We start from the raw sequence: 26,425 nt of genomic DNA on the forward strand, positions 1-26,425 counted from the left end.
GGCAAAGGTGCCAATTCTGTGATGTCTTTCTCTATGGGTCTCTCATTTGAAATAAGAGGAAAAGTTGGCCTGGAAACAGTGAAATTGTACATGTATGAGGAACAGCACCAGGGGAGAAAAAGTTATGCATTAGGGGAGTCGGGCGGTAGTGCAGTGGGTTAAGCGCACATGGTGCAAAGTGCAAGGACCGGTGTAAGGATCTGGGTTCGAGCCCCCAGCTCCCCACCTGCAGGGGAGTCACTTCACAAGCGGTGAAGCAGGTCTGCAGGTCTATCTTTCTCTCCCTCTCACTGTCTTCCCCCCCCTCTCCATTTCTCTCTGTCCTATCCAACAATGACCACAACAATAATAATAACAATAAAAAACAAGGGCAACAAAAGGGAATAAATAAATAAATAAATAAGCTATGCATTGCCCCATTCCTGTATTCTATTCATTGCAGGAGAGTTACTTATCTTGCCTGTACCTAAGTGAGGGAGAATTAGGCTCCATGTCTTAAATGGAGAGTCAGAATTTATACATGTTTTATTTTTTAAAAGAATTTATTTATTTATTCATGAGAAATATTGGAGGAAAGGGGAGTCGGACAGTAGCACAGTGGGTTAAGTGCATGTGGCGCAAAGCGCAAGGACTGGCATAAGGATCCCTGTTCGAGCCCCGGCTCCCCACCTGCAGGGGAGTAGCTTCACAAGTGGTGAAGCAGGTCTGCAGATGTCTGTCTTTCTCTCCCTCTCTCTGTCTTCCCCTCCTCTCTCCATTTCTCTCTGTTTTATCCAACAACGACGACATCAATAACAATAATAACTACAACAACAATGAAAAACAACAAAGGCAACAAAAAGGAAAATAAATAAATAAATATAAAAAATTAGAAAAAAAGAAATATAGGAGGAAAGAAAGAACCAGACATCACTTTGGTACCTGTGCTGCCAGGGATCGAACTCGGGACCTCATAGTTGAGAATTCAAAGCTTTATCCACTGCACCACCTCCCAGACCACTTTATAGATGTTTAAAATCACCATTGGATTTATTTTTTTTATTTTATTGTTGGATAGAGAGAGAGAGAAATTGAGAGGGGAGGAGATAGAGAGGCATACCTACAGCACTGCTTCACCACTCATGAAGCTTCCCCCTGCAGGTGGGGACCAGGGGATTGAACCCAGGTCCTTGCACATTGTAGTGTGTGCACTTAACCAGGTGTGCCTCTGACTAGTCCCTCACCATTGGATTTATAACAGTATGAACTGTTGCTTTCTCTTTTATGCAAAAAGCAATTAAAATCCATTATATTTGTTGAGATGTGTGAAATGTCCCCAGATCAGGCAGTGAAAATCCACTTTTTTTTTTTTTTGCCTCCGGGGTTATTGCTGGGGCTCAGTGCCTGTACCATGAATCCACTGCTCCTGGAGGCCATTTTTTCCCCTTTTGTTGCCCTTGTTGTTTTAGCTTTGTTGTGGTTATTATTATTGTTGTTGATGTCGTTGTTGGATAGGACAAAGAGAAATGGAGAGAGGAGGGGAGATGGGGTAGGGAGAGAAAGATAGACACCTGCAGACCAGAAAGAAAAAAAAATGAAAGTCAAGGCAGGACTATTGAAAAAATGGGGGAAAATATATGTATGTCTATATGTTTATCTCTATCTGTATCTATAGATAGTTATAAAATCAGCCCATGCCTGTGACCCAGAGAGAACTGCAGTTTATAGTGGAGGGCATTATACCCCTATTATCTTATAATCTTGTAAATCAATATTAAATCACCAATAAAAATGTTAAAATAGGGGGTCGGGCGGTGGCGCAGTGGGTTAAGCGCATGTGGCGCAAAGCACAGGGACCGGCGTAAGGATCCCGGTTCGAGCCCCCGGCTCCCCACCTGCAGGGGAGTCGCTTCACAGGCGGTGAAGCAGGTCTGCAGGTGTCTATCTTTCTCTCCCCTTCTCTGGCTTCCCCTCCTCTCTCCATTTCTCTCTGTCCTATCCAACAACGAACAACATCAACAATGGCAATAATAATAACGAGGCTACAACAACAAGGGCAACAAAAGGGGGGAAAAAAGGCCTCCAGGAGCGGTGGATTCATGGTGCAGGCACCGAGCCCAGCAATAACCCTGGAGGAAAATAAATAAAATTAAAAAATCACTATGTATATCAGATAAAGAGAAAGCTAGAGAATATTTATCAATCTGTAATTTTTAGAATGGTTAGTCTCTATAGGAACTACAAACAAGCTGGATTGGATAAATAACATTATTTATTTCTTTTGTATAAATACCTTGTAGGTGTTTCTGCCCAGTTTTTCTTCACAGTCAGATGCTTTGGGAGCTAGTACTGTTGGGGGAACCTCTTGTAGTCATGGCACCATCACCGTCAGAATCATCAGAAACTGTATTGGCACTTGTTAAGTGAGTATATTTGGACCATAATTGTGGCATTTGCAGCTGTTTCTTTTCTGTGATAAGTTTGCATATTCATTTTATTAGTCTATACAATAGTCATGAAAGAAGGTTGTACTCATTATCACACCATTTTATTGGTTCAGGCTTCTTGATGAATACTGGAACTGTGTTTTAGTCTTTTCCAAGTAACAGGCATATTTTCCCACTTACTTTAAGTTGACCAGTACTAGCTATATTAATGATCAGTGCCAAATGAAAGGTATTTTCTTTTTTTTTAAGATTTTATTTATTAATGAGAAAGATAGGAGGAGAGAGAGAAAGAACCAGATATCATGTGCTGCTGGGGATTGAACTCAGGACTTCATGCTTGAGAGTCCAGTGCTTTATCCACTGCACCATCTCTCAGACCACGAAAGGTATTTTCTTAGTAGGTGACTAAACCAGAATTTCATTCACCCAATCATCTGCCTCAGGTTGAGGTTTCCTGCAGTATTCTACCACACATTACATCTTTACATTTTTATTTCTAGCTTATTCAATGGACATTGCCATTTGTTGAAATAAATTACCTCCCCGGGGATTACTATATCTGTATGTATGTGTATGTGTATATGTATGTAGTTAAAGAATTTACTTTATTCATGAGAAAGATAGGAAGAAAGAGAGAAAGAACCAGACATCACTCTAGTACATGTGCTGCCAGAGATTAAATTTGGGAACTTCCTGGCTTAAAATCTAATGCTCTATCCACTGCACCACCTCCTGGACCACCCCCTAGGGGTTTTATTGTATAGATTTCTTTATATAATAATTTATTTATTTGAGTAGAGACAGAAAAATTGAGAGGGGAATCGGGAGATAGAGGGGGAGAGACAGCAAGACACCTGCAGCACTACTTCACCATTTGTGAAGCTTCCCCTGCAGGTGGGGTCTTAAGCCTGGGTCCTTGTGTGTTGTATGTACACTCAGCCAGGTCTGCCACCACATGGCCCCCTAGATTTCTTTTTTCTTTTATATTTTTTAATTTATTTTCCTTTTTGTTGCCCTTGTTTTTTATTATTGTTGTAGTTATTATTGTTGTTATTGATGCCGTCATTGTTAGATAGGACAGAGAGAAATGGAGAGAGGAGGGGAAGACAGAGAGGGGGAGAGAGATATAGACACCTGCAGACCTGCTTCACCGCCTGTGAAGTGACTCCCATGTAGGTGGGGAGCCAAGGCCTTGAACTGGCATCCTTATGCCAGTCTTTGCACTTCGCACCATCTGTGCTTAACCTGCTGCACTACTGCCTGAGTCCCCCTAGATTTCTTATTGTTATTGAGTAGGACATTTAATTTCTGTTCTTTGCATTACACATTCTTCTTTCTCCACAGCTGTATTTCTCCATTGAAGTACTTCAGTGATTTCCGACCTTATTTCACAATTCATGATAGCGAGTTCAAAGAATATACTACCCGTACTCAAGCCCCGTGAGTAAACGATAACTTTTATTGTTTAAGTTTTATTTTTATAGCTAATATTATGTAGAATTATTTTTGCTAACACTTTTTTTCCCCTTTATTTCTCTCTTTATTTTTACCAGAGTACTGCTCATCTCTGGCTTATGGTGGTGTGGGTGATTGAACCTGGGACTTCTGAAGCCTCATGACTGAGAGCCTCTTTGCATAACCATTATCCTATCTACCCTTGCCCTTGGTAACAATTTAAAAGTTTAAATTCTGATGTTGTTGCAAAAGAGGTTTGAGATGACATTTCATAATTCAGAAGTCAATACCTTAGGGCTGAGAAGATAGCATAATGCTTATTCAAAAAGACTTTCATGCCAAAGGCATCAAAGGTCCCAAGTTCAAGCCCCAGTACCACCATAAGCCAGAGCTAAACTGTGCTCTGATAAAAGAAAGAAAAAGTGTATCTTATTTTTCCCCTTAATGATTTTATTTTTATTAGTAGAAGCTATATTCATTAAGAGCCTTATATTTGTACTTTAAATTCTGTCTTCTCATCTTTACTTCAGGATCTCTTACAATATCATTGTTTTTCTTTGTGATATATATATATAGGTCCTCTGTCAATTTAGCATATAAACTTGAAAATTCTTCCCAATCTATGAAAGGCAAAATTTAAATTAATTTCTCCTTTAGGTCTTGCCTCATTGCTCACCTTTTCATAGATTATTATTATTATTATTATTATTATTTTGCCTCCAGGGTTATTGCTGGGACTCAGTTATATGAATCCACTGCTCCTAGAGGCCATTTTCCCCATTTTGTTGCCCTTGTTGTTACCCTTGTTGTTGTTGTTATTATTATTGTTGTCATTGCTATTGTTGTTGCTAGATAGGACAGAGAAATTGAGAGAGATGGGGAAGACAGAGGGGGAGAGAAAGACAGACACCTGCAGACCTGCTTCACCGCCTGTGAAGGCACCCCACCTCTTATGTGGGGAGCTGGGAGCTCGAACCGGGATCCTTATGCTGGTTCTTGCACTTTGAGCCATGTGCACTTAACCCACTGCGCTACTGCCCAACCCACACTAATTTCTATCTTTAAGTGGAAGCCAGTATAACTCAAGAAATAGGAAAAGGCTTGAGACTAGAGGAGAAAAGAGGGAGACAGATTGGGTGGTGATGCATCTGGTCGAGTGCACATGTTATATTGTGCAAGGACCTGTATTCAAGCCCCTGGTCCCCATCTGCAAAGGGAAGGCTTCCCAAGTGGTAAAGCAGTGCTGCAGGTGTCTTTCTATCTCCCCCCTTCTCAACTTCTGATTGTCTCTATCCAATAAGTAAAGACAGTAAAATTTTTTTTTCTTTTTTTATTTAATTTTTTATTTATAAAAAGAAAACATTTTTATTTATAAAAAGAAAACATTTATAAAAAGAAAACATTATAAAAAGAAAACATTTATAAAAAGAAAAATTTTTTTATTTATAAAAAGAAAACATTTTATTTATAAAAAGAAAAATTTTTTATTTATAAAAAGAAAACATTTTATTTATAAAAAGAAAACAAAACCATAGGATAAGAGGGGTACAGCTTTTTACAATTCCCACCACCAGATCTCCACATACCAACCCCTCCCCTGATAGCTTTCCTACTCTGGGAGTATGGACCCAAGATCATTGTGGGATGCAGAAGGTTGAAGGTCTGGCTTCTGTAATTGCTTCCCTGCTGAACATGGGCGTCGACAGGTTGATCTATACTCCCAGCCTGTCTCTCTCTTTCCCTAGTGGGGAAGGGCTCTGGGGAAGCAGAGCTCCAGGACACATTGGTGGGGTTGTCTGTCCAGGGAAGTCTGATGGCATCCTGCTAGCATCTGGAACCTGGTGGCTGAAAAAAGAGTTAATATACAAAGCCAAACAAATTGTTGGACAATCATGGACCTAAAGGCTGGAATAGTGCAGGTGAAGCATTGGGAGGTCCTCCATTTTGTAGATAGCTAGTAGGCATATTTTAGTTATATTTCAAAGGGCCTGTAGCTATACTAGTGTTGTTGTTTTTTTCTGAGCCTGAAATCTGATATGCAGGTCAATCCTAATTATTGTCTGGGGAGATGATGTCATGGCTGGGAAAAAGACCAGAAAGCTGGATCAGGGAAGAGAGTAACTCCCTAATATGGGAAAGAGGTAAAAATATTACTGTAAACCCCATCAATTCGATGGGATCTGGGGCCCATAATCAGTTTAGGAGCCTGTGTGGCCTCTATTTCCCTCTAGATCTGAGCTCACATTCTGTGGTCATGAGTAGGAACATTCCATGCTGCTCAATATTGACCCATCTTCCTCAGGTGTAGCATAGGGTATGTTGTCCAGCCTCCCTTCGGAGGATGGAACATTCTCTACCATTGTTGATCCAGGTTGAGGGCAAGGTCCTATGAGGGCCCACAAAGGGGTCTATTTTGTTGTTTAAAAAATAAGGAAATAATTCAGTTTGAACACATTTAGTTGGGGAGAGGCTCAGTAGGTGAAACAGTCAATTTTCAAGGATAAGATTCCCATTTGGATCTCCAGCACCAGAGTGATGCTCTAGTTTTCACTCTTCCTCATTCATTCTCACCCCCACCTCTCTCTTTCTCTCTTCCTCTATCTTTCTCTTTCCCTCCTTCTCACCTGTCTTTTCATTTTATGTGCTTAGTAATAAACATTGTGCTAGGCCTATAATTAATATGTAATGCATTGAGTTAAGGGTAATAAATCACTCAAAAGAAATTATAAATTCTTTTTTCACTGATGGGACATTTTATCTTTTTCTCACTTTATTTTTGTTTTGCTTTTATGTAGGCCCCCAGTCATATTAGGAGTAACCAACCCTTTTTTTGCTAAAACTCTCCAACACTGGCCGCACATTATTCGAATAGGAGACCTAAAACCTGCAGGTAAAGTATATAAATGCATGTTTCTGTCTTTAGTGTATAGTGTGCCCAAGAAAGTTTATTTCTTCATCTCTTCTTTATTTTAAAAAATTCTATTATGTCGGGCTGGAACTCAAGGTTTTTCCCCATACTGTCTACTAGTAAGCCACATCCCAGGCCCAGTTGTTTATTTTATATTTTTATGAGCGAGGAAAGGAGAGGCACAAAAGAAAAGCTTCTAAATTCATGGATTTCTATTTGCCTTTGTCCTTGGTATTTTCATGTGGTGCCAGAGATAGAACCAAGGAGCTTTCACATAAAGGCATGTACTTTCCTTGCTGAGTTACCTTGTCTTACCCTTTTTTTTTTTTTTAAGATAGAAAAGCATAGAAATTTTCTTCATTGTAGTGGAGGTCAGGCTTGAACCAGATCACACACATAGCAAAGCAGTATACTATCTAAGTGAGCTTTTTGGCTGGCTTCCACTTACTTTTTTAAATTATGTTTATGACAACCTTCTTTGAGACAACCTGAATAGCATACTTTACAGAATAGTATAAATTCCCATGGAAATATATGAGTTTGTACTTGTGTGAGTTATCATGACTGTCCTCATCCCCCCAAAAATCACAATGTATAAATAATGAATGAGTTATAGCAAAATGAAACCTCATAAGTGTGATTATATATAAATATATGTGTATATGTAATATATGTATATATATTTGTATATGTAATATCTGTGCTTATATGTGTATATGTAATATATGTATCTATATGTATATACATATGTGGGTTTCCAACAGTTCATAATAGCTATTAATTTTTTTTTAAATGAATGTATAAAAATGTATATATGAACATATGAAAAGCATAAAAATGGATTTTGAGGTTGGGAATTTTGTTAACTTAGGATGACAAGTTTTGCACTGCACCCCCAAAGTTTTTGCCCCCCCATAACCTCCAGGTCTCACCAAGTTTTAGAGCACTTGACTATGCCTCTTTTTTAAATATTTTATTTTATTTATTGGATAGAGACAAAAGAAGGGAAGGGAGATAGAGAGGGAGAAAGACAGACACCTGCAGCACTGCTTCACTGCTTATGAAGCTTTTCCCCTGCATATGGGGATGGGGGATTGAACCTGGATTCTTGGGCATCATAACATGTGTGCACCACTGCTGGCCCCTCCTCTCTCTTTTTTCCTCAAGTTCATATGTTTTAATTATCTATATTCCACAGAAAAGAGTGAAACCATTCAGTAGTTGCCTTTACCTCTTTACTTCACTAAGCACAATCACTTTCATCCTAGAATGACAACTTAATGGTGCCTCTGATAGTTCGCACTGGACATTCCTGGATTTATCACTGAAGTAGTTGAGATGTGAGGTATTGAGAATATTTTAATTTAATTATTTACTACTATTAATATTTTTATCACTAAGACTTCATCACTCCTGTCTATAACTTTTTCCAATAGAAGACAGATTGAGAGTGCAGTGATGACTCCACAGTTCTGATGCTTTCCCAATGTGGAAGGGCCTGGGCTTGAACCTGAGCGATATGCCTGGGAGACTAGGCACCTTCTCAGATGAGCCATCTTTTTTTTTTTTAATACCTTGAAAAATTATTTACTCATTAAAATGAGAGAGGGAGAGTGAGGATCAGAATATCACTATATCACATGAGATTAAACTTGGGACCTCATGCCCTTAAATCCATTGCTTTTAGGCAGTGAGCTACCTTCCAGGTTGCAGTGTGTGTGTATTCATCTCCATGGCTCCACTGCTGTGGTTGACTTTTTCATACAGAGAGATAGAGAGAAGGAAAAACACCACAGAGCTGAAGCTTCCTCCAGTGTGCTAGAGGCCAGGCCAAATACTTGAGCTGGACACACTAGCTTTTTCCTTTTTCTTTCTCTCTTTCTTTCTCCTCTCTCTTTCTTTCTTTCTTTGTTTCCCTGCCAAGACTTCACAGGAGGTTCACACTTGTACAATTCCACTGCTCCTGGTGAAACCTGTCTTTCTCTCTGTGTGTCTGTCTCTTTCTCTCTTTCAAATAGAGTATGAAAGGCAGAGAAATACCACAACACTGATCCACTTCTTATGAAACTTTCCCTTAGCATAGTGCTTTGATGTGATGGCCAGAGTGTCAAACCTGGATCCTCACATTGATAAAGTTTGTGCTCTACCAGTTGAAGCAAAGCTTATCCCTCGGCATCTGAGAACTTTTTTTATTAACTTATTTTATTAACTAATTTATTAACTTATTTTCATGTTTCTTTTTTCTTTTTCTTTTTAATTTTTATTTATAAAAAGGAAACACTGACAAAAACCATAGGATAAGAGGGGTACAACTCCACACAATTCCCACCACCAGAACTCCGTATCTCATCCCCTCCCCTGATAGTTTTCCTATTCTTTATCCCTCTGGGAGTGTGGACCCAGGTTCATTATGAGGTGCAAAAGGTGGAAGGTCTGGCTACTTTTTCTTTTAACTAGTGTACTGCTCAGTTCTGCCTTACAGTAGTGTTAGGAATTTAATCTGGGATCTCAGACCTTCTGGCATGAAAGTTTTTTGTATAACCACTGTGCTATCTCACTCATCTAATAATATATATATTTTAATTTCTTTATTGGGAAATTAATGTTTTACATTCATTTTATTTACAGTAAATACAATAGTTTGTACATGAATAACATTTTCCAGTTTTCCACATAACAATACAATCCCTACTAGATCCTCTGTCATCGTTTTTGGACCTGTATTTTCCCCCACACCCACCCCAGAGTTTTTTACTTTGGTGCAATACGCCAATTCCAGTTCAGGTTCTACTTCTGTTTTCTCTTCTGATCTTGTTTTTCAACTTCTGCCCGAGAGTGAGATCATCCCATATTCATCCTTCTTCATCCAATAATATTTGTTAATAATTGTGTAATGTGGGAATCGGGAGGTAGCATAGCAGGTTAAGCACACGTGGTGCAAAGCACAAGGACCGGCATAAGGATCCTGGTTAAAGCCCAGCTCCCCACCTGCAGGGGAGTCACTTCACAGGCGGTGAACCAGGTCTGCAGATGTCTATCTTTCTCTTGTCTCTGTCTTCCCCTCCTCTCTCCATTTCTCTGTCCTATCCAACAACGACGACATCAATAACAACAGTAATAACTACAACAACAGTAAAAAACAAGGGCAACAAAAGGGAAAGTAAATAAATAAATATTTTTAAAAAATTTTTAAATAATAATAATTGTATGATGTGAGAACTACAAATGTAACTGTAAACTATAAACTGTAAATGCCCCTTATATCATTAGTATCCTTTCTGATGATTTTTTAAAAAAGATTTTATTTATTTATTAATGAGAAAGATAGGAGGAGAGAGAAAGAACCAGACATCATTCTGGCACATATGCTGCCTGGCATCGAACTCAGGACCTCATGCTTAAGAGTCCAAAGCTTTATCACTGCGCCACCTCCTGGACCACCTGATGATTCTTTTAACCATTTCTATTTATGTGGTCCGGGAGGTGGCGCAGTGATAAGACTTTGGACTCCCAACCATGAGTTCCTGAGTTTGATCCCCCACAGCACATGTGCCAAAGTGATGTCTGTTCTTTCTCTCTTCTCCTATCTTTCTCATTAATAAATAAATAAAATCTTTTATAAAAACTAATAAATTTCTATTTATTTCATGTTAGATAGCTATAAGGAGTTTCACATTAATGTGGGGAGAAGAGAGTGCAAACACCACTCCAGTACATGCAGTACTAGGTCTCAAACCAAGAGCCTCAAGCATGAGAGTCCTATCAATTGAGCTATTTCAATGGCTGATTATTGATTTTTCAAAGTGTTCACTATGAAAAGATTTCCTTCTTTTTAAAAATGTTTTATTTGGGAGTTGGGCGGTAGCGCAGTAGGTTAAGCACATGCAAGAACCAGGTAAGGATCCCGGTTGGAGATCCCAGCTCCCCACCTACAGGGGGGTCGCTTCACAGGTGGTGAAGCAGGTCTGCAGGTGTCTGTCTTTCTCTCCTGTCTTCCTCTCCTCTCTATTTCTCTCTGTCCTATCCAACAACAATGATGACATCAATAACAACAATAATAACTAACAATAAAAAACAACAAGGGCAACAAAAAGGAGTAGGTAAATAAATATTTTTAAATGTTTTATTTATAAACACAGAAATGAAATGGAAGGGGAGATAGAGAGGGGGAGAGAGAGAGAGAGACATCTGCAGCACTGCTTCACCACTTGTGAAACTTCCTCCTCAGGTAGGGACTGGGGGCTTGAACCCAGTTCTTTGTACATGGTGACATGTGCGCTCAACCAAGTATACCACCACCCAGCCCCTGAAAAGCTTTCTTGACTCTTAATTTAATCCGACTTTTACCTTCATAATTTTCTCCTATTAATCTAGACTGATTATTTATGGTATAATAGACTACACACTACACTACACTACTGCTTACTGTCTTTTTCCAATGAAAATTGTCTTTCTGTTGGGATATAATAGAACTTTTGCATAAAATTATTAAAGTAGCATGGATTGAGAAATCTGCATTATTAAGAAACTGCCAGACTGTTTCCCAAAGTGATCTAGCAGTGTATGATGGTTCCTATTCACAATTTTGTTAGTTATTGTTACTTTTTATTACTACAAGTTTGGTTAACCCGTCTCCTGTCCCTGTTTAGCATGTTCTGCATTTCTCTTTATAGTTTAGTAGTTAAGAGTAAGGTTCTGGAATTGAACTGACTTGTTTCTTTCTTTACTTTTTTATTTCTTATTTATTTATTTTTAATTTATTTATTTATTCATAAGAGAGAAAGAGAGAACCAGATATCACTCTGGTACATATGCTGCCAGGAATTGAACTCAGGATCTCATGGTTGAGAAGCTGATGCTTTATCTCCTGGGCCACTTATTTTATTTGTTTGTTTGTTTGTTTGTTTGTAGGACAGAAAGAAATTGAGAGGGAGGAAAGGGGGAGATATAGAGAAGGAAAGGGAGAAACCTGCAGCACAGCTTCACTTGTGAAGCTTTTTCCCTGCAGATGGAAACCATAGGCTTGAACCCAAGTCCTTGCATACTGTAACATGGATACTCAACTGAATGTGCCCAGCCTCAAGAACTTCCTTGTTTTATATCCTGAGTGTACTTGGACATGATATTCATTTGTGTCTATTTATCTACCTGTCTAAAAAGGGCATTGAGTGGTCAGAATGGTTGTTGGCAATAAATAACTGGTATCGGTAGTTTCCAGGTAAGTGCCAATTAAGTTCATTTATTTACTCTCTTCATCTGAGAAATGGGCATGATAAAGTATACTTTTATTGTGATGAGCATATGTGATGATTTTTATGGTGTTTCTAGACCAGAATCTGGCATAAATACGGACTAAATGATGGCTATTTTTTACCCTTATCATTACCTGCAACTCTAAGCAAAATGTTTTGTAGAATTCTGGATTTGATTTTTTTTTTTTTTCCCTAAAAGCTCTTCCCTCCACCCCCCAGGAGAACTTTTTATTTTTCTTGTGAGACTACTTAAATATTACCTCCTTGAGATCTGGGAAGTGGGTAGAGCATTGAACTCTAATTCATGATGTCCTGAGTTCAATCCCCAACATCTTATCTGGTTCTTCATCACCTCCTTTTGGAAGGAATCCTTTTTTTTTTTTTTCCCCACTCTGGTTTATGGTGGTGTGGGGGATTGAACCTGGGACTTTGGAGCCTCAGGCATGAGAGTCTCATTGCATAACCACTGTGCTATCTACCCCTGCCCATCATCCATCATTGTTTTTATTTTTTTTTAATTTCTAATTTTTTATTTATAAAAAAGAAACATTGACAAAACCGTAGGGTAAGAGGGGTACAACTCCACACAGTTCCCATCATCAGAACTCTGTAGCCCATCCCCTCCCCTGATAACTTTCTTATTCTTTATCCCTCTGGGACTATGGACCCAGGTTCATTATGGGGTGCAGAAGGTTGAAGGTCTGGCTTCTGTAATTGCTTCCCCACTGAAAATGGGCGTTGACAAGTCGATCCATGTTGGGCTAGCGTCACGGGAGCGAGAGATAACCCAGGAACCAAGTTTGTGGTGGTAGCAATACAAATCTTTATTCATATGTGCACCCCAGAGTCTGGCGTGTAGGCACCTGGTTAAAACCACATGAAGCCAAAAACGCAATGGCCGGGGTCACCTCCCCCTGCACGCCCGCCCCCCCTTCTCCCCTCCGACAGGATTCTGAAGAGCCAAACCAGACCCAGGAAGTGGCTTCACCATCCATACATAGTTAGGAGAGGGGCTGGAAAGATAGAACCTTCCTAGCAACCGTTGCTAGGGATTCAAAAGGCGGAGATTAGCAATACCCTGCAGGGATTTAGGAAGGAGACCTTTAATCATTTGTAAAACTAGGCAAGAGATTGATATGTAAATAATAAAGGGATGGGCCATTAGTAGCAGGAATGTAGGGTGCTTTGGGGGACAGGGAGAGGATGGATGTTCCCTCAAATCAAGCCCTGTCAAGCTCAACCACATGCTCACAATTTCCCAACAGATCCATACTCCCAGCCTGCTTTCTCTTTACCTAGTGGGGCAGGGCTCTGGGGAAGCAGGGCTCCAAGACACATTGGTGGGGTTGTCTGTCTGTTCAGGGAAATCAGGTTGGCATCATGGTGGCATCTGGAACCTGGTAGCTGAAAAGAGAGTTAACATATAAAGCCAAAAAAGTTGTTGAGTAATCATGAACCTAAAGACTGGAATAGTGCAGATGAAGAGTTGTATCATTGTTTTCTATATATGATGATGGCTTTACTATGACATAAAGATTCGGAGCTAAGGGACTGGGTGGTGTCACATTTGGATGAGAGCACATGTTACCATGCTCAAAGACCCTGGGAAAGCTTTGTAAGTAGTGAAATAGGGCTGCAGATGTCTTTTTATTATTATTTATTTTTAATTAATTTATTTATTCCCTTTTGTTGCCCTTGTTTTATTGTTGTGATTATTACTGTTGTTGTTATTGATGTCATCGTTGTTGGATAGGACACAGAGAAATGGAGAAAGGAGGGGAAGACAGAGAGGGGGAGAGAAAGATAGACACCTGCAGACCTGCTTCACCGCCTGTGAAGCTACACCCCTACAGATGGGGAGCTGGGGGCTCCAACTTTGCCAGTTGTGCTTAGCGCCACGTGCATTTAACCTGCTATGCTACCGCCTGATTTCCTGCAGATGTCTTTTTTTCTTCTTCTCTATCTCCCCTCTCAATTACTCTCTGTCTATCCAATAAATAAATAAATACATATTCTGAACTACAGTACCTTCTTCTCAATGAAACTTCTATTTGGAAACTTTCGAGTTAGGGAACTTATAAAAATTTATCCTGATGTTAATATCGGCCTAACATCCAGATGGATATATGTCTACCCTTCCAAAAGAAAGACTTTGGTAAAATCAAAACAAGTGCAGTGTACATTTTAAATTACTCTTTGCCGTAACAGATCTGCCTTTACTAGGGAAAGGGGAAAAGAAGTTAAGGAGCATTGAATATGATACCATTTTGTAATTGCTGTTGTTAGTAGGACATGTTGTTGATTCAAATAAATTTTGATCAACCATAGTTATTTTTCAGTGATGGCTCTTATCTACTAATTAACTAATATCTCAGATAAAATAGTATATAGCATGTTTTAATTCTATAAGGGAAAATGGGTTTTAAACCAAAATATTTTGAGTCTTGAATTATATAATCTCTAGATTATTTTTCAGCTCTTATGCAAGACAGAAAGAGAGAGAGGGAGAGAGGAGAGAGAGGAAATGTGGGTAAGGAAAAAGAAGAAGACTGCTGGGACTCGGGTGGTAGCGTAGGTGGTGCAAAGCATAAGGACCAGCATAAGGATCCCGGTCGATCCACTGGCTCCCCACATGTGGGGGAGTCGCTTGACAAGCATTGAAGCAGGTATGCAGGTGTCTATTTTTCTCTCCCCCTCTGTCTTCCCTTCCTCTCTCCATTTCTCTCTGTCCTAGCCAACAACAACGATATGAATAACAATAACTATAACAATAAACCAACAAAGGCAGCAAGAGGGAATAAATAAATAAATATTTTTTAAAAAAGAAAAAAAGATTTAAAGAAAAGAAAAAGAGGAAGACTAACTATCTAGCTGCATATATATATATATATCCATTTTTCTTTTTTTAAAAATTTTTATTAGCTTTATTTATTGGATAGAGACAGCCAGAAATTGAGAGGGAGGAGGTGATAGCGAGGGTAAGAGACAGACACCTGCAGCACAACTTCACCACTTGCAAATCTTTCCCCCTACAGATGAGGACCGGGGCTTCGATCCGAGGTCCATGTGCACTCAACCAGGTGCGCCACCACCCGGCCCCATATGCCAATTTTTCTATGGCTCTGCCTTCTCTTCCTTTCTAAGTCACACCTACTATTTTTGAGTGTCCTTTCTTTCTCCCCCCATCCTCTTTTTTTCTCTTCGGGTCCTGATGGAATTGGATTTCAGAGCCCTCTGGTCATCTTCCCCTAACATTTAACCTTCTGGGATTATGGACCTTTATGGGGTACAGAAGGTGGGCTTCTATAATTGCTTCTCTGCTAGACATGGGTGTTGGCAATTCAATCCATGTCCCCAGCCTGTTTCTATCTTTCCCTAGTGGAGTAGGGCTCTGGAGAGGTGAGGTTCTGGGACACACTGGTGAGGTCATCTGCCCAGGGAATTGATGAAATGTAGCACCTGCAACTTAGTAGCTAAAAGGTGGTAAGATATAAAGCAGAAGTGGTCTGGGAGGTGGCGCAGTAGATAAAACATCAACACCCATGTTTAGCGGGGAAGCAATTACAGAAGCCAGACCTTCTACCTTCTGCATCCCACAATAACCTTGGGTCCATACTCCCAGAGGGTTAAAGAATAGCAAAGCTATCAGGAGGGGATGGGATACGGAGTTCTGGTGGTGGGAATTGTGTGGAGTTGTACCTCTCTTATCCTATGGTTTTGTCAGTGTTTCCTTTTTATAAAAAACAAAACAACAACAACAAATATTGAACTCTCAAGCATGAGGTCCTGAGTTCAATCTTGGCAGCACATGTACCAGAATATAAAGTCTGGTTCTCTCCTTTTCTTTCCCTCTTTTTCCCTCTTCTTTCCTTCCCTTCTCTTCCCTTCCCTTCCCTTCCCTTCCCTTCCCTTCCCTTCCCTTCCCTTTTCCCTCTCTCACTCTCTTGCTCTCTCGCTCTCTCTCTTGCTTTTCCTATCCCTCTCATTAATAAACAAAATATTTAAAAAAGATATAAAGCAGAACAAAATGTTTAAAAACAGGAACCAAAAAAAAAAAAGTAGGAATAGAGGTTTTAGGGTGAAAAGAAGCTAAGAAATCTATTTCAGGTATGTTCTTAAGGGCCCATGACTTTGGTAATTTTTGCTTTAGCTTAATAGCTAACATGTAGGTGGACTAAAAATATTGTCTGGGAAGATGGTGTCAGAGTTGAGAATAGGACTAAAAAGTTGGATCAGGGCAGAGAGTAGCTCCCAAACTCGAAGGAAATACATTAATATAGTTAACTGTTTACCCCTTCAATCTGATCCAGTGACTGTATATATTCATATTTAACACAGGAACCTGTATAACCTATGAGTCCCTGTCAGTTTGTGTTCACAGTCTGTTGTCACAGCTGAGAACATTCTAGGCTGCATTCATTTCAACCAGTTTTCCTCTTGGAACACGTTTCTGCCAATTGAAAGGGTTGTTTAGATTGTAGCTTAGCTTGACTTCAAAAACCAAGACTATGTACCATGTGACAATAAAAGCCCTGTAAATCAACATTTCTTCAATAAAATGATATTGGAATTGAAAAAGAAAAACCAGGGCTAGTATATGTTACACAAGTTATTCACAGAAGCTCAGGAGCCTTGTCCATTTGTAGCCCAGATGGGTGGCTGAGGCATGCACTATCACCACCCAGTGGCAGTGCAAGCCCCTACAACACAAAAGTAGAACTTGGGGAAGTGTCAGGAAAATCGTTGAATATCAGCATACCAATTTAGGAGTTGCTTTCAGTTCCACTTAGTCTTAAAGTATGTTAATCATAATTGCCATGTGAAATTTCTGTTTAATGTATATGATATAAAAATTTTAAATTAAGAGTCAATAAAAGGACATTTTTAAGGGTTGGAGTGATAACATAATGGCTATGTAGAAGGTTTTTACACCCGAGGCTCGAGCTGAGCAATACTCTGGTTTAAAAAAAAGAAGGAAAGAAGAATAAATAAATAAATAAATAAATGGAAAATTTTAAGTAATGACAGATACAAAAGATCAAATGGGGGTGGGTGGGCAGTGGCTCATCTGGTTCAGCACACATTACAGTGTTACAGTGAGCACACGTGTTACCTGCTTTGTAAGTGGTATAGTAGTCTGGCCATCTCCCTATCTCATTCTTCTCTCACTTTCTCTATTTCCAATAAAACAAGATCAAATAGCCATGTTACATAATTTACACAAACTGTTTCTATAATGCAATTATAATCCAGTGTTCCCTTGATTCAGTTGTAAAGTACCAGGAATAAACTTTCAGTATTAATTGATGTTAGAAATACTTTAGCTCTGCAACCCAGGAGGTATAGCACAATAGATAAAATATGTTGAACTCTCAAGCATGGTGTGCTAAAGTTCAGTTCCTAGCAAGGCATATGCCAGAGCAATCCTTTTGTTCCATCTCCTTTTCTTAAGAGAATACTTTAGCTACAGCAACCTTAAGTCAGTAGATTATTAACCTTATAAAATTCCAGTGAAAGGGGTACGGGCGATAGCACAGCGAGTTAAGTGCACATGACATGAAGAGCAAGGATTGGCATAAGGATCCTGGTTTGAGGCCCCAGTTCCCCACCTGAAGGGGGGGTTACTTCACAAGCAGTGAAGCAGGTCTGCAGGTGTCTATCTTTCTTTCCTCCTCTCTATCTTCCCCTCTTCTCTTGATTTCTCTTTGTCTTATCCAACAACAATATTAACAGTGAGGGCAACAAAAATGTCCTCCAGGATCAATGGATTTGTAGTACAGGCACCGAGCCCCAGCGATAACCCTGGAGGCAAAAAAATAAATTCCGGTGAAATACAAATACTTAATAAAATTGTTTTCTGCTTATCTCTGGCTTATGTTGGTTCCAGGGAAAGATCCTAGAGTCTCTCTTATAAACAAACCACAGAGGTTTGGATAGTAAAAACAGCAGTTTTATTAGGTTCTTGGAAACTGCAATAGCAGCTTGACAGTCATGTCTTAGGACTGATAAATAAAACTACATTACACTGAGAATCGGTGAAAGAGCACAAGTCCTAACAGCAGCTTCCATCATAGGTCCATTCTCCAGCAGCTTCCCAAGTGTTCTTTCCCAGAAAGCATCTTTCCAAGAGAGATTTACTTCTGTAAGTCGCCTCTTATGTAGCTTCTGATCTCAAGTTATTACAGTCTTCATTTTGCATTGTTTCATTGTATGCTAATGCTAAGCTTGCTCACATGGTCCTGATGTCCTCTTTGTGGACTCTTGACAAGTAACAGGCATAATGAATCACATATTCCCAACATATCCCAACTTTTTGTATAAGAATGGACAGAGACACAGAATCTTTATGGGTATAGGTGAATAGGCCAGCCTTCTGAGTTACTAGAGTTTTATGGTTTATTTTTTTAATTGGATAGAGACAGAGAATTTGAGAGGAAAGGAGGAGGTAGAGAGGGAAGGACAGAGAGACAACTGCTGTTCTGCTTCACCACTTGTGAAACCTCCCCCCTGTATGTGGGGACCAGGGGCTTGAACCTGGGTCCTTGTGCACTCAAGTGTATACACTTAACCAGTTGCACTGCTGTCTGGCTCCGTGTTACTAGGGTTTACTCTGAAAGCCCTGACCTTGTCCCAAAGGTGCGGACTTTAAATGGAGTATTAGATAAAGGCTTTCTATTAATGTGGAGATCTGTTGCTGTGTTTATCTGTGTTTAAACCCAGATACAGCCAAATAGCTCTGGAGGCCAGGAGCAGAAATCAGATAGCCCTGAACTCAGGTGATTCCTAGGTGGTGATCATGCCATATCCAAGATGTTGAAGTCCTGCAATAAAAGCTTGTGGTGTTCTTGCAAGGAGTTTGCAGAGGAATAGTAAAACTATTTTTAAAAGGCAGAAAGAGTAACAAATATGCTCTTAACAATACCAATATGTGGAAATTTAGTCCAGTAAACCACCAATTTAACCATAATACCAGATCATCTAAATTATTGATTGTCATATTTCTTGTTTCAGACTTCAGTCTGTAAAATTATACGCCCCATGAAGGTGCCTCTGAACATCTTCCCTAGACTAGGAATAATTGAAGTGAATTTGGGTAATACTCGTAGACTGATATTCCATGTCACAGCTTAACTTACTGCTCATTCACAAAGCCTGCTAGTGTTCTCTCAACCAGGAGGCTTCAGCCTCAAGGGCATCAAGTCTCTGTAGAATTTGTTGATGGGGGCTGGGTGGTCATGCACCAGTTAAGCAAACACATTACCATGTGCAAGGACCCAAGCTTCACTTTCCCCCTGCAGGTGGGGGCCAGGGGCTTGAACCTGAGTCCTTGTGCACTATACTGTATGCACTTAATCAGGTGCACCACCACCTGTGACTCCTCCCCCCACCCCCAGATTTCTCTCTGTCCTGTACGTTGTTGTGTCAAGGATTTGAACTTGGACTAAGTACATGGTAAGGCAAGCATCCTACCATGTAAACTATCTTACCTGTCCCAAGAAGTCAGATTTCCAGTGAAATTTTAACTATTTCATAGATAGTTCAAGGAACTACATATTTTCTTGATTAATAATTAACCGTATTAACTGCTCCAGAAAATATACTCAATATTTTACATGCATGATTTCTTTTAGAGACAGAGAAGTAAAATGCTTAAGTGAAAGAGACCAGAGCACCAAGCTTCCTTTAGTGTGGTAGGGACAAGGGTTGAACCTGGGAAGGTTAATCCAAAATAGAAAGGAAAAAATGGCTGGTGGGAGTAATGCCAGCACCGAGCCCCAACAATAACCCTGGTGGCAATAAAAAGAGTTTCTTGGGGAGTCAGGCGGTACTGCAGCGGGTTAATCGCACATGGCACAAAGCGCAAGGACCAGCGTAAAGATCCCTGTTCGAGCCCCTGGCTCCCCACCTGCAAAGGAGTCACTTCACAGGTAGTGAAGCAAGTGTGCAGGTGTCTATCTTTCTCTCCCCCTTTCTGTCTTCCCCATCTCTGTCCATTTCTCTCTGTCCTATCCAACAACAACGACATCAATAATAACTAGAACAATAAAACAAGGGCAACAAAAGGGAATAAATAAATATTAAAAAAAATTTTTAAAGAGCTTCTTGATCAATTATCATTTGCGCTAACATCTCAGAGGTAGTATTTTGAAAATACTCATTCATCTGATGCAGTGTTTGCTACGTATTGAATAGGTCAATAGCAGTTAAAGTTGTAGCAGCAACTGTTGTAATGGGAATTATTGGTGCTATTAATAATCCTAAAATCATTTACTTTTTAAAAAATTATTATTTATTTTTTAAAGTCAACATCTTTTCTTTTTTTAAATATTTATTTACTTATTTATTCCTTTTTTTTTTGCCCTTGTTTTTTTATTGTTGTAGTTATTATTGTTGTTGTCGTTGTTGGATAGGACAGAGAGAAATGGAGAGAGGAGGGGAAGACAGAGAGGGGGAGAGAAAGATAGACACCTGCAGACCTGCTTCACTCCCTGTGAAGCGACTCCCCTGCAGGTGGGGAGCCGGGGCTCGAACCGGGAGCTTTATGCCGGTCCTTGCACTTTGCACCACCTGCGCTTAACCCGCTGTGCTATAGCCCGACTCCCCAAAATCATTTACTTCTATGGATATCTTTTAAAACTGTAGTGATTTGAACCAGGGCAGAGGTACCTGCCCATTCACAGGTTAAATTAAGAGGAAATTAAGCTGTAGCTCTCTGTTTCAGTATGGATAAATATGATTTGTTTTGGGATATGTAATACTGTGCTGTGTGATACAGGGAGTATGCCAAGTATGCTTTGCTGGAAGAATGACATTGAATGTAGGGTATATTCCTTTGCTGAAAGAGGAAGAATTAAAAAGTGAGACTTTAGCAGTCTTTTGAATCATAACAAAAATAGACTCACATATTCTGGTGCTTCACAGGTGAAAGGTTTTTTTTTTCCTTCCAGTGTTATCACTGGGGCTCGGTGCCAGCACTATGAATCCTGTGCTCCTGGCGGCCAGTTTTCATTTCATTTTATTTTATTTTTGTTGGATAGGCTAAAGAGAAATTGAGAGGGGAAGGGAAGACAGAGAGGGAGAGACAGATACCTGAAGACCAGCTTCACAGCTTGTCAAGTGACTCCCCCTACAGGTGGGATTCAACTTAAATTTTTTTTAATAGTTTATACATGCATAACATTTCTCAGTTTTCCACAAAACAGTACAACCCCCACTAGGTCCTCTGTCATCCTCAAAAGTTTTATTGTGCTACCAATGACACTATTTCCCAAACCCTCTAAGAATGTTAGCGATGTATGTTTTGTTTTGTTTTAGGTGAAATTCCTAAGCAAGTTAAGGTGAAAAAATTGAAAAACCTGAAGACTTTGGATTCTAAACCTGGTATTGACTTTTATTAATTTCACAATGTATACTTTTCTGGGCACGTGGGTCTTCCTGTTTACCTATTTTCTTTACTTCTTAGGAGTTTATACATCTTATAAGGCATATCTAAATAGAGATGAAGAGATCATAAAACAATTACAAAAGGTAATTATTTGTTCATACTATTAATTTAAATTTCTTGATTCTTGGGGAGGTGGCTTAGCATATAGAGTATAGGATTTGCATATGTGAGGCCCTCGTTTCAGTCCCCAGTACTACATACACAAGAGTGGTGCTCTGAACTCTCAATTTCTCTGTCTCTCTCATGAACTACCATTTTCAAAATAAATTTCTTGTTCCAGGATACCATATCCAGTTAGAAAATAACTAGTTTTATCTCTATGTATGCTATATATATATATATAGTTATAATAATATGAACCAAAGCTTCAAAAAAATCAGAATAAAGTGACAATAATAGCCTTGAAATATGTGACTGCAGCTATGAACTAGTGCTGATATTCCTAGAAATGTGGGAGTTACAATAAAAATGTTATGAACTGGGGAATAGGGCAGTAACAGCGGGTTAAGCACACGTGGTGCAAAGAGCAAGGACTGGCATAAAGATCCAGGTTCGAGACCCCTGCTCCCCACCTGCAGGGGAGTCACTTCACAAGCAGTGAAGCAGGTCTGCAGGTGTCTTTCTCTCCCCCCACTGTCTTCCCCTCCTCACTCCATTTCTCTCTGTCCTATATAACAACAATAATAATAACTACAACAACAATAAAAACAAGGGCAACAAAAAAGGGAAAATAAATAAATAAAAACGATAACCAAAAAAAAAAAAAGAACCTTAAAAAAATGTCATGAACTCTGGGGGTTGGGCAGTGGTGCATTGGTTAAGTGCACATTGTAGAAAGCCCAAGGACCCGCTCAAGGATCCCAATTCAAACCCCTGGCTCCCCATCTGTAAGGGGAAAGCTTCACAAGCAGTGAAGCAAATCTGCAGGTGTCTATCTTTCTCTCCCTCTCTGTCTCCCCTACCCCCTCAATTTCTCTGTCCTACTCAATAAAAAGAGAGAGAAAAAAATGGCGCCAGAAGCAGTGGATTCATAATGCCAGCACCAAGCTCCCAGGATAAGTCTGGAGGAAAAAAACTGTAGCGCAGCGGTTAACTGCAGGTGGTGCAAAACACAAGGACTGGCTTAAGGCTCCCCACCTGCAGGGGAGTTGCTTCACTGGCGGTGAAGCAGGTCTGCAGGTGTCTATCTTTCTCTGCCCCTCTCTGTTTTCCCCTCCTTTCTCCATTTCTCTCTGTCCTATCCAACAATGAAGATATCAATAACAATAAGTACAATAAAAAATAACAAGGGCAACAAAAAGGGAAAATGAATAAATAACTATTTAAAAAAATTTTTAATGGTTATGGACGCTACATTGAGGTAGCTTATGGGTATTTAATGGTAGGAGTTAATTGGCATTTTTGGGGACATGTAAATAATTAATACTAAGTATGAAATAAGAATAGCCTTCATTTTGAAGTTACATATGCAAGTATGGGTTGAATATATATCTATGTTTTGCTGTTAGTATTTGTTTCACAAGATATTGCACATTGAGCTTCAGATTAAATTACTTCAAAATGAGTTTCAGAGGGTTTTGTGTGTGTGTGTGTTAAGTAAAAAATATGCATATTTACCAAAAGTAAAATATGTAAAAATTGTATTTATATTTTATTTATATTAAAATATGTATATTCAGTTGAACTTCTATAGTTACCCATTGCTTCCTATTTCTTGACACTAGAATGTAGGTTTTCATTGTTTCCTTTTTAAGGGTGTACAACAGAAACGTCCTTCTGAGGCTCAAAGCGTCATTCTCAGACGTTATTTTTTGGAACTGACACAAAGCTTCATTATTCCTTTAGTAAGTTAACACACAGATTTACTTAATTTAATCATTTAATCTAAAGGTATATGATTGCTTTTCCCATCCAAAACTTTATCTTACATTGTATGTTTTGCTTGCTCATGTGTTAAATGATTTAAAATTAAAAATTTTTTCAAGAGACCTGGATTCTATATTCTTTTATTGTGTTACTTTGGTAAGTTACTTTTCTCTGACCTCAATTTCTTTTTTTTTTTTTTTTGACCTCAATTTCTATATCTATAAAATATAGCTAATCCTACACTTCCCCAAATTATTTTAAATGTTGGTTTAAATTTTAAATGAGATAATTGTCATGAAATATAAAAACTTTATTTTTTGTACCTTTAAAAATGATTATTCTAGAGTTTCTGTTGTAATTATTTTATTGAATACTTTTGATATCATATCCATGAGATTGTGAATCCAAAACAGGGACCTTTTTTGTCTTGTTTATTAACTTCTTCCTTAGTCCAGGGCTGGCAAAAAAAAAACAAAAAAACACGAAACCCCCACTTAGTGTACTGCTTTGCCATGTGTGTGACCCAGGCACTCTGGTTCAAACCTGGTCCCCACTGCATGGAAGGAAGCTACAGTGCTGTGGTCTCACTCTTGCTCTTGCTCTTGCTCTCACTCACTGTAGTTTTTCGTGTTTGTTTTTGTCTTTGCCAGTATATTGTTCAGCTCTGGTTTATAGAAGTCAAAGGTTTGAACCTGAGAGCTCAGAACGTTAGTCATGAAAGTCATTTGTGTAATAGACACATTCTCTTCCCAGCCCTCCCTGTAGTTTTTTTTTTTAATAAATCTTTTTTAATTTTTATTTATTTATTCCTTTTTGTTGCCCTTGTTGATTTATTGTTGTAGTTATTATTGTTGTTATTGATGTCATCATTGTTGGATAGGGCAGAGAGAAATGGAGAGAGGAGGGGAAGACAGAGAGGGGGAGAGAAAGATAGACACCTGCAGACCTGCTTCACTGCCTGTGAAGCGACTCCCCTGCAGGTGGGGAGGGGGTGGCTCGAACCCGGATCCTTATGCATCCGTCCATTAACGCTTTGCACCATGTGTGCTTAACCCGCTGCACTACCGCCCAACTCCCCTCCCTGTAGTTTTTAATGTACCCTATCTGAATATTATATAGGATAATATGGAGATCTTTACTAACATGTTGGAAGTAGTCTTTGGAGTTTAAATGTCAGTTTTAAATTCAGTTTTGAGACTTACATTTTTTAAAATTTTATTTATAAAAAGAAAACACTGACAAAACCATAGGGCAAGAGGGGTACAACTCCACACAGAGACATTATTTTAAGTAAATTAACTAAACTGTAGTATCTAAGAGCATGGGTTGAAGTCAAGTTGATTTGAATTCAAGTTCAAGACATGTGGCCTTAGACAAGTTGCTTAGTTTAGTTTTTCTTATTGTTGTTGTTGCTTGTTTTGTTTTTCCAAGCTGGGCCCTTGCACTTTTAAATTTCACTACTCCCAGGCCGCATTTTCATTCAGATACAGATGCAGAGAGGACATCATAGCACTGAAGCTTCCTTCCATACTGTAGCACCTCTCATTTGGCACTGGAGCTTGAACCTGCAGAATTCATGGCACAATATGTGTCCTATAGAGTGAGCTCTCTTTGGTCCGGCTTAGTCTTTTGAAATTTAATATAATGGCAGCTCAAAAGAGATCATGCAGGCTGGGGAGATAGCATAATGGTTATGCAAAAAGACTTTCATGCCCAAGGCTTCAAGGTCCCAGCAGGTTCAACCCCCAGTAACACTATAATCCAAAGCCTCCCAGTGCTCTGATTTAAAAAAAAAAAAAAAAAAGTGGGGGGGGCAGAATATCTCATGTGGATAGTTCTCTGCTTTGCTATGTGCCCTTCCAGCTTCAACCCTTGTCCCTACCACACTAAAGGAAGCTTGGTGCTCTGGTCTCTTTCACTTACTCATTCTACTTCTCTGTCTCTATCTAAAAGAAATCATGCATGTAAAGTATTGAGTATATTTTCTGGAGCAGTTAATATGGTTAATTATTAATCAAGAAAATATGTAGTTCCTTGAACTATTTAAGAAATAGTTAAAATTTTACTGGAAATCTGACTTCTTGGGACAGGTAAGATAGTTTACCTGGTAGAATGCTTGCCTTACCATGTACTTAGTCCAAGTTCAAACTCTTGACACACCCAACAAAGTAAGACAGCGCTGGGGAAAGCTCCATTGCTGTGGTCTATGTCTGTCTATCTGTCTGTCTAGCTGAAAAAGTTAGCCCAGAGTGATGAAATCAAGTATGCATGAGACCCCCTCAGCAAGCCAAGGAAAATCTGACTTCTCAGGGAGCTGGGAAGTGGTGCACCTTGTCTAGTGCACATGTTGCCATATGCAAAGATCTGAGTTCTTTTTGGGACCGGGAGATGGTGCACCTGGTTAAGGGCACATGTTATTATGTATAAGGGACCCAGTTTGAGCCCCTAGTCCCTACCTGCAGGGGGCAAGTTTCACAATTAGTGAAGCATGGCTGTAGGTGTCTCTCTCCCTCTCCATTTCCCACTCTCTCTCCCCTTCTCAATTTCTGACTGTCTCTATCCAATAAATAAAGATAATTTAAATAAATAAATAAAGTTTTCTTTTCTTTTTTGTTTAAGATTTTATTTATCTGGGCCAGGTGGTGGCACATCTGGTTGAGCACACACTTTGCAATGCTTTGTTATAAGCCTCTGGTCCCTACCTGTAGAGAGGGAAGCTTAACAAGTGGTGAAGCAATACTGCAGGTGTCTCTGTCTCCCTCTTTGTCTTCCCTTTTCCTTTTAACTTCTCTCTGTATCCAATAAATAAATAAATAAAAATTTAAAAATATTTAGAATATTTATATAGGAGAGAAAGAAGAAGAGAACTATATCATTCAGTTATATGCACTGCAAGAATTCAAACTTGGGACCTCATTCTTGAAAGTCCAAAACTTTATCCACTGCACTACTTCCCCAACTGCTCTAAATTTTTCTATATATAATCATGGGGCGTGATGGCAGAATTAATGCCCATTGAAAACACATAATGGAAAACTTGGAAACCCATTTCTCTTGAAACATTTAGAAAGCT

General features: G+C 39.3%; 1 protein-coding gene across 2 annotated transcripts in view; it reads left to right on the top strand.

The window, feature by feature from the left end:
- DENND6A (DENN domain containing 6A) overlaps positions 1-26,425 on the top strand; it is an 86,468-nt gene that overhangs the window by 53,376 nt on the left and 6,667 nt on the right. For both annotated transcript variants that reach the window (XM_060203065.1, XM_060203066.1), the window contains exons 10-15: positions 2,280-2,402; positions 3,771-3,866; positions 6,677-6,771; positions 21,357-21,422; positions 21,505-21,569; positions 23,241-23,330. In XM_060203065.1, coding sequence (XP_060059048.1) covers positions 2,280-2,402; positions 3,771-3,866; positions 6,677-6,771; positions 21,357-21,422; positions 21,505-21,569; positions 23,241-23,330 — 535 coding nt within the window. The remainder of the gene's footprint in view (positions 1-2,279; positions 2,403-3,770; positions 3,867-6,676; positions 6,772-21,356; positions 21,423-21,504; positions 21,570-23,240; positions 23,331-26,425) is intronic.

Source organism: Erinaceus europaeus, chromosome 12 (genome assembly GCF_950295315.1).
Source record: "Erinaceus europaeus chromosome 12, mEriEur2.1, whole genome shotgun sequence".
Classification (NCBI taxonomy): Eukaryota; Metazoa; Chordata; class Mammalia; order Eulipotyphla; family Erinaceidae; genus Erinaceus; species Erinaceus europaeus.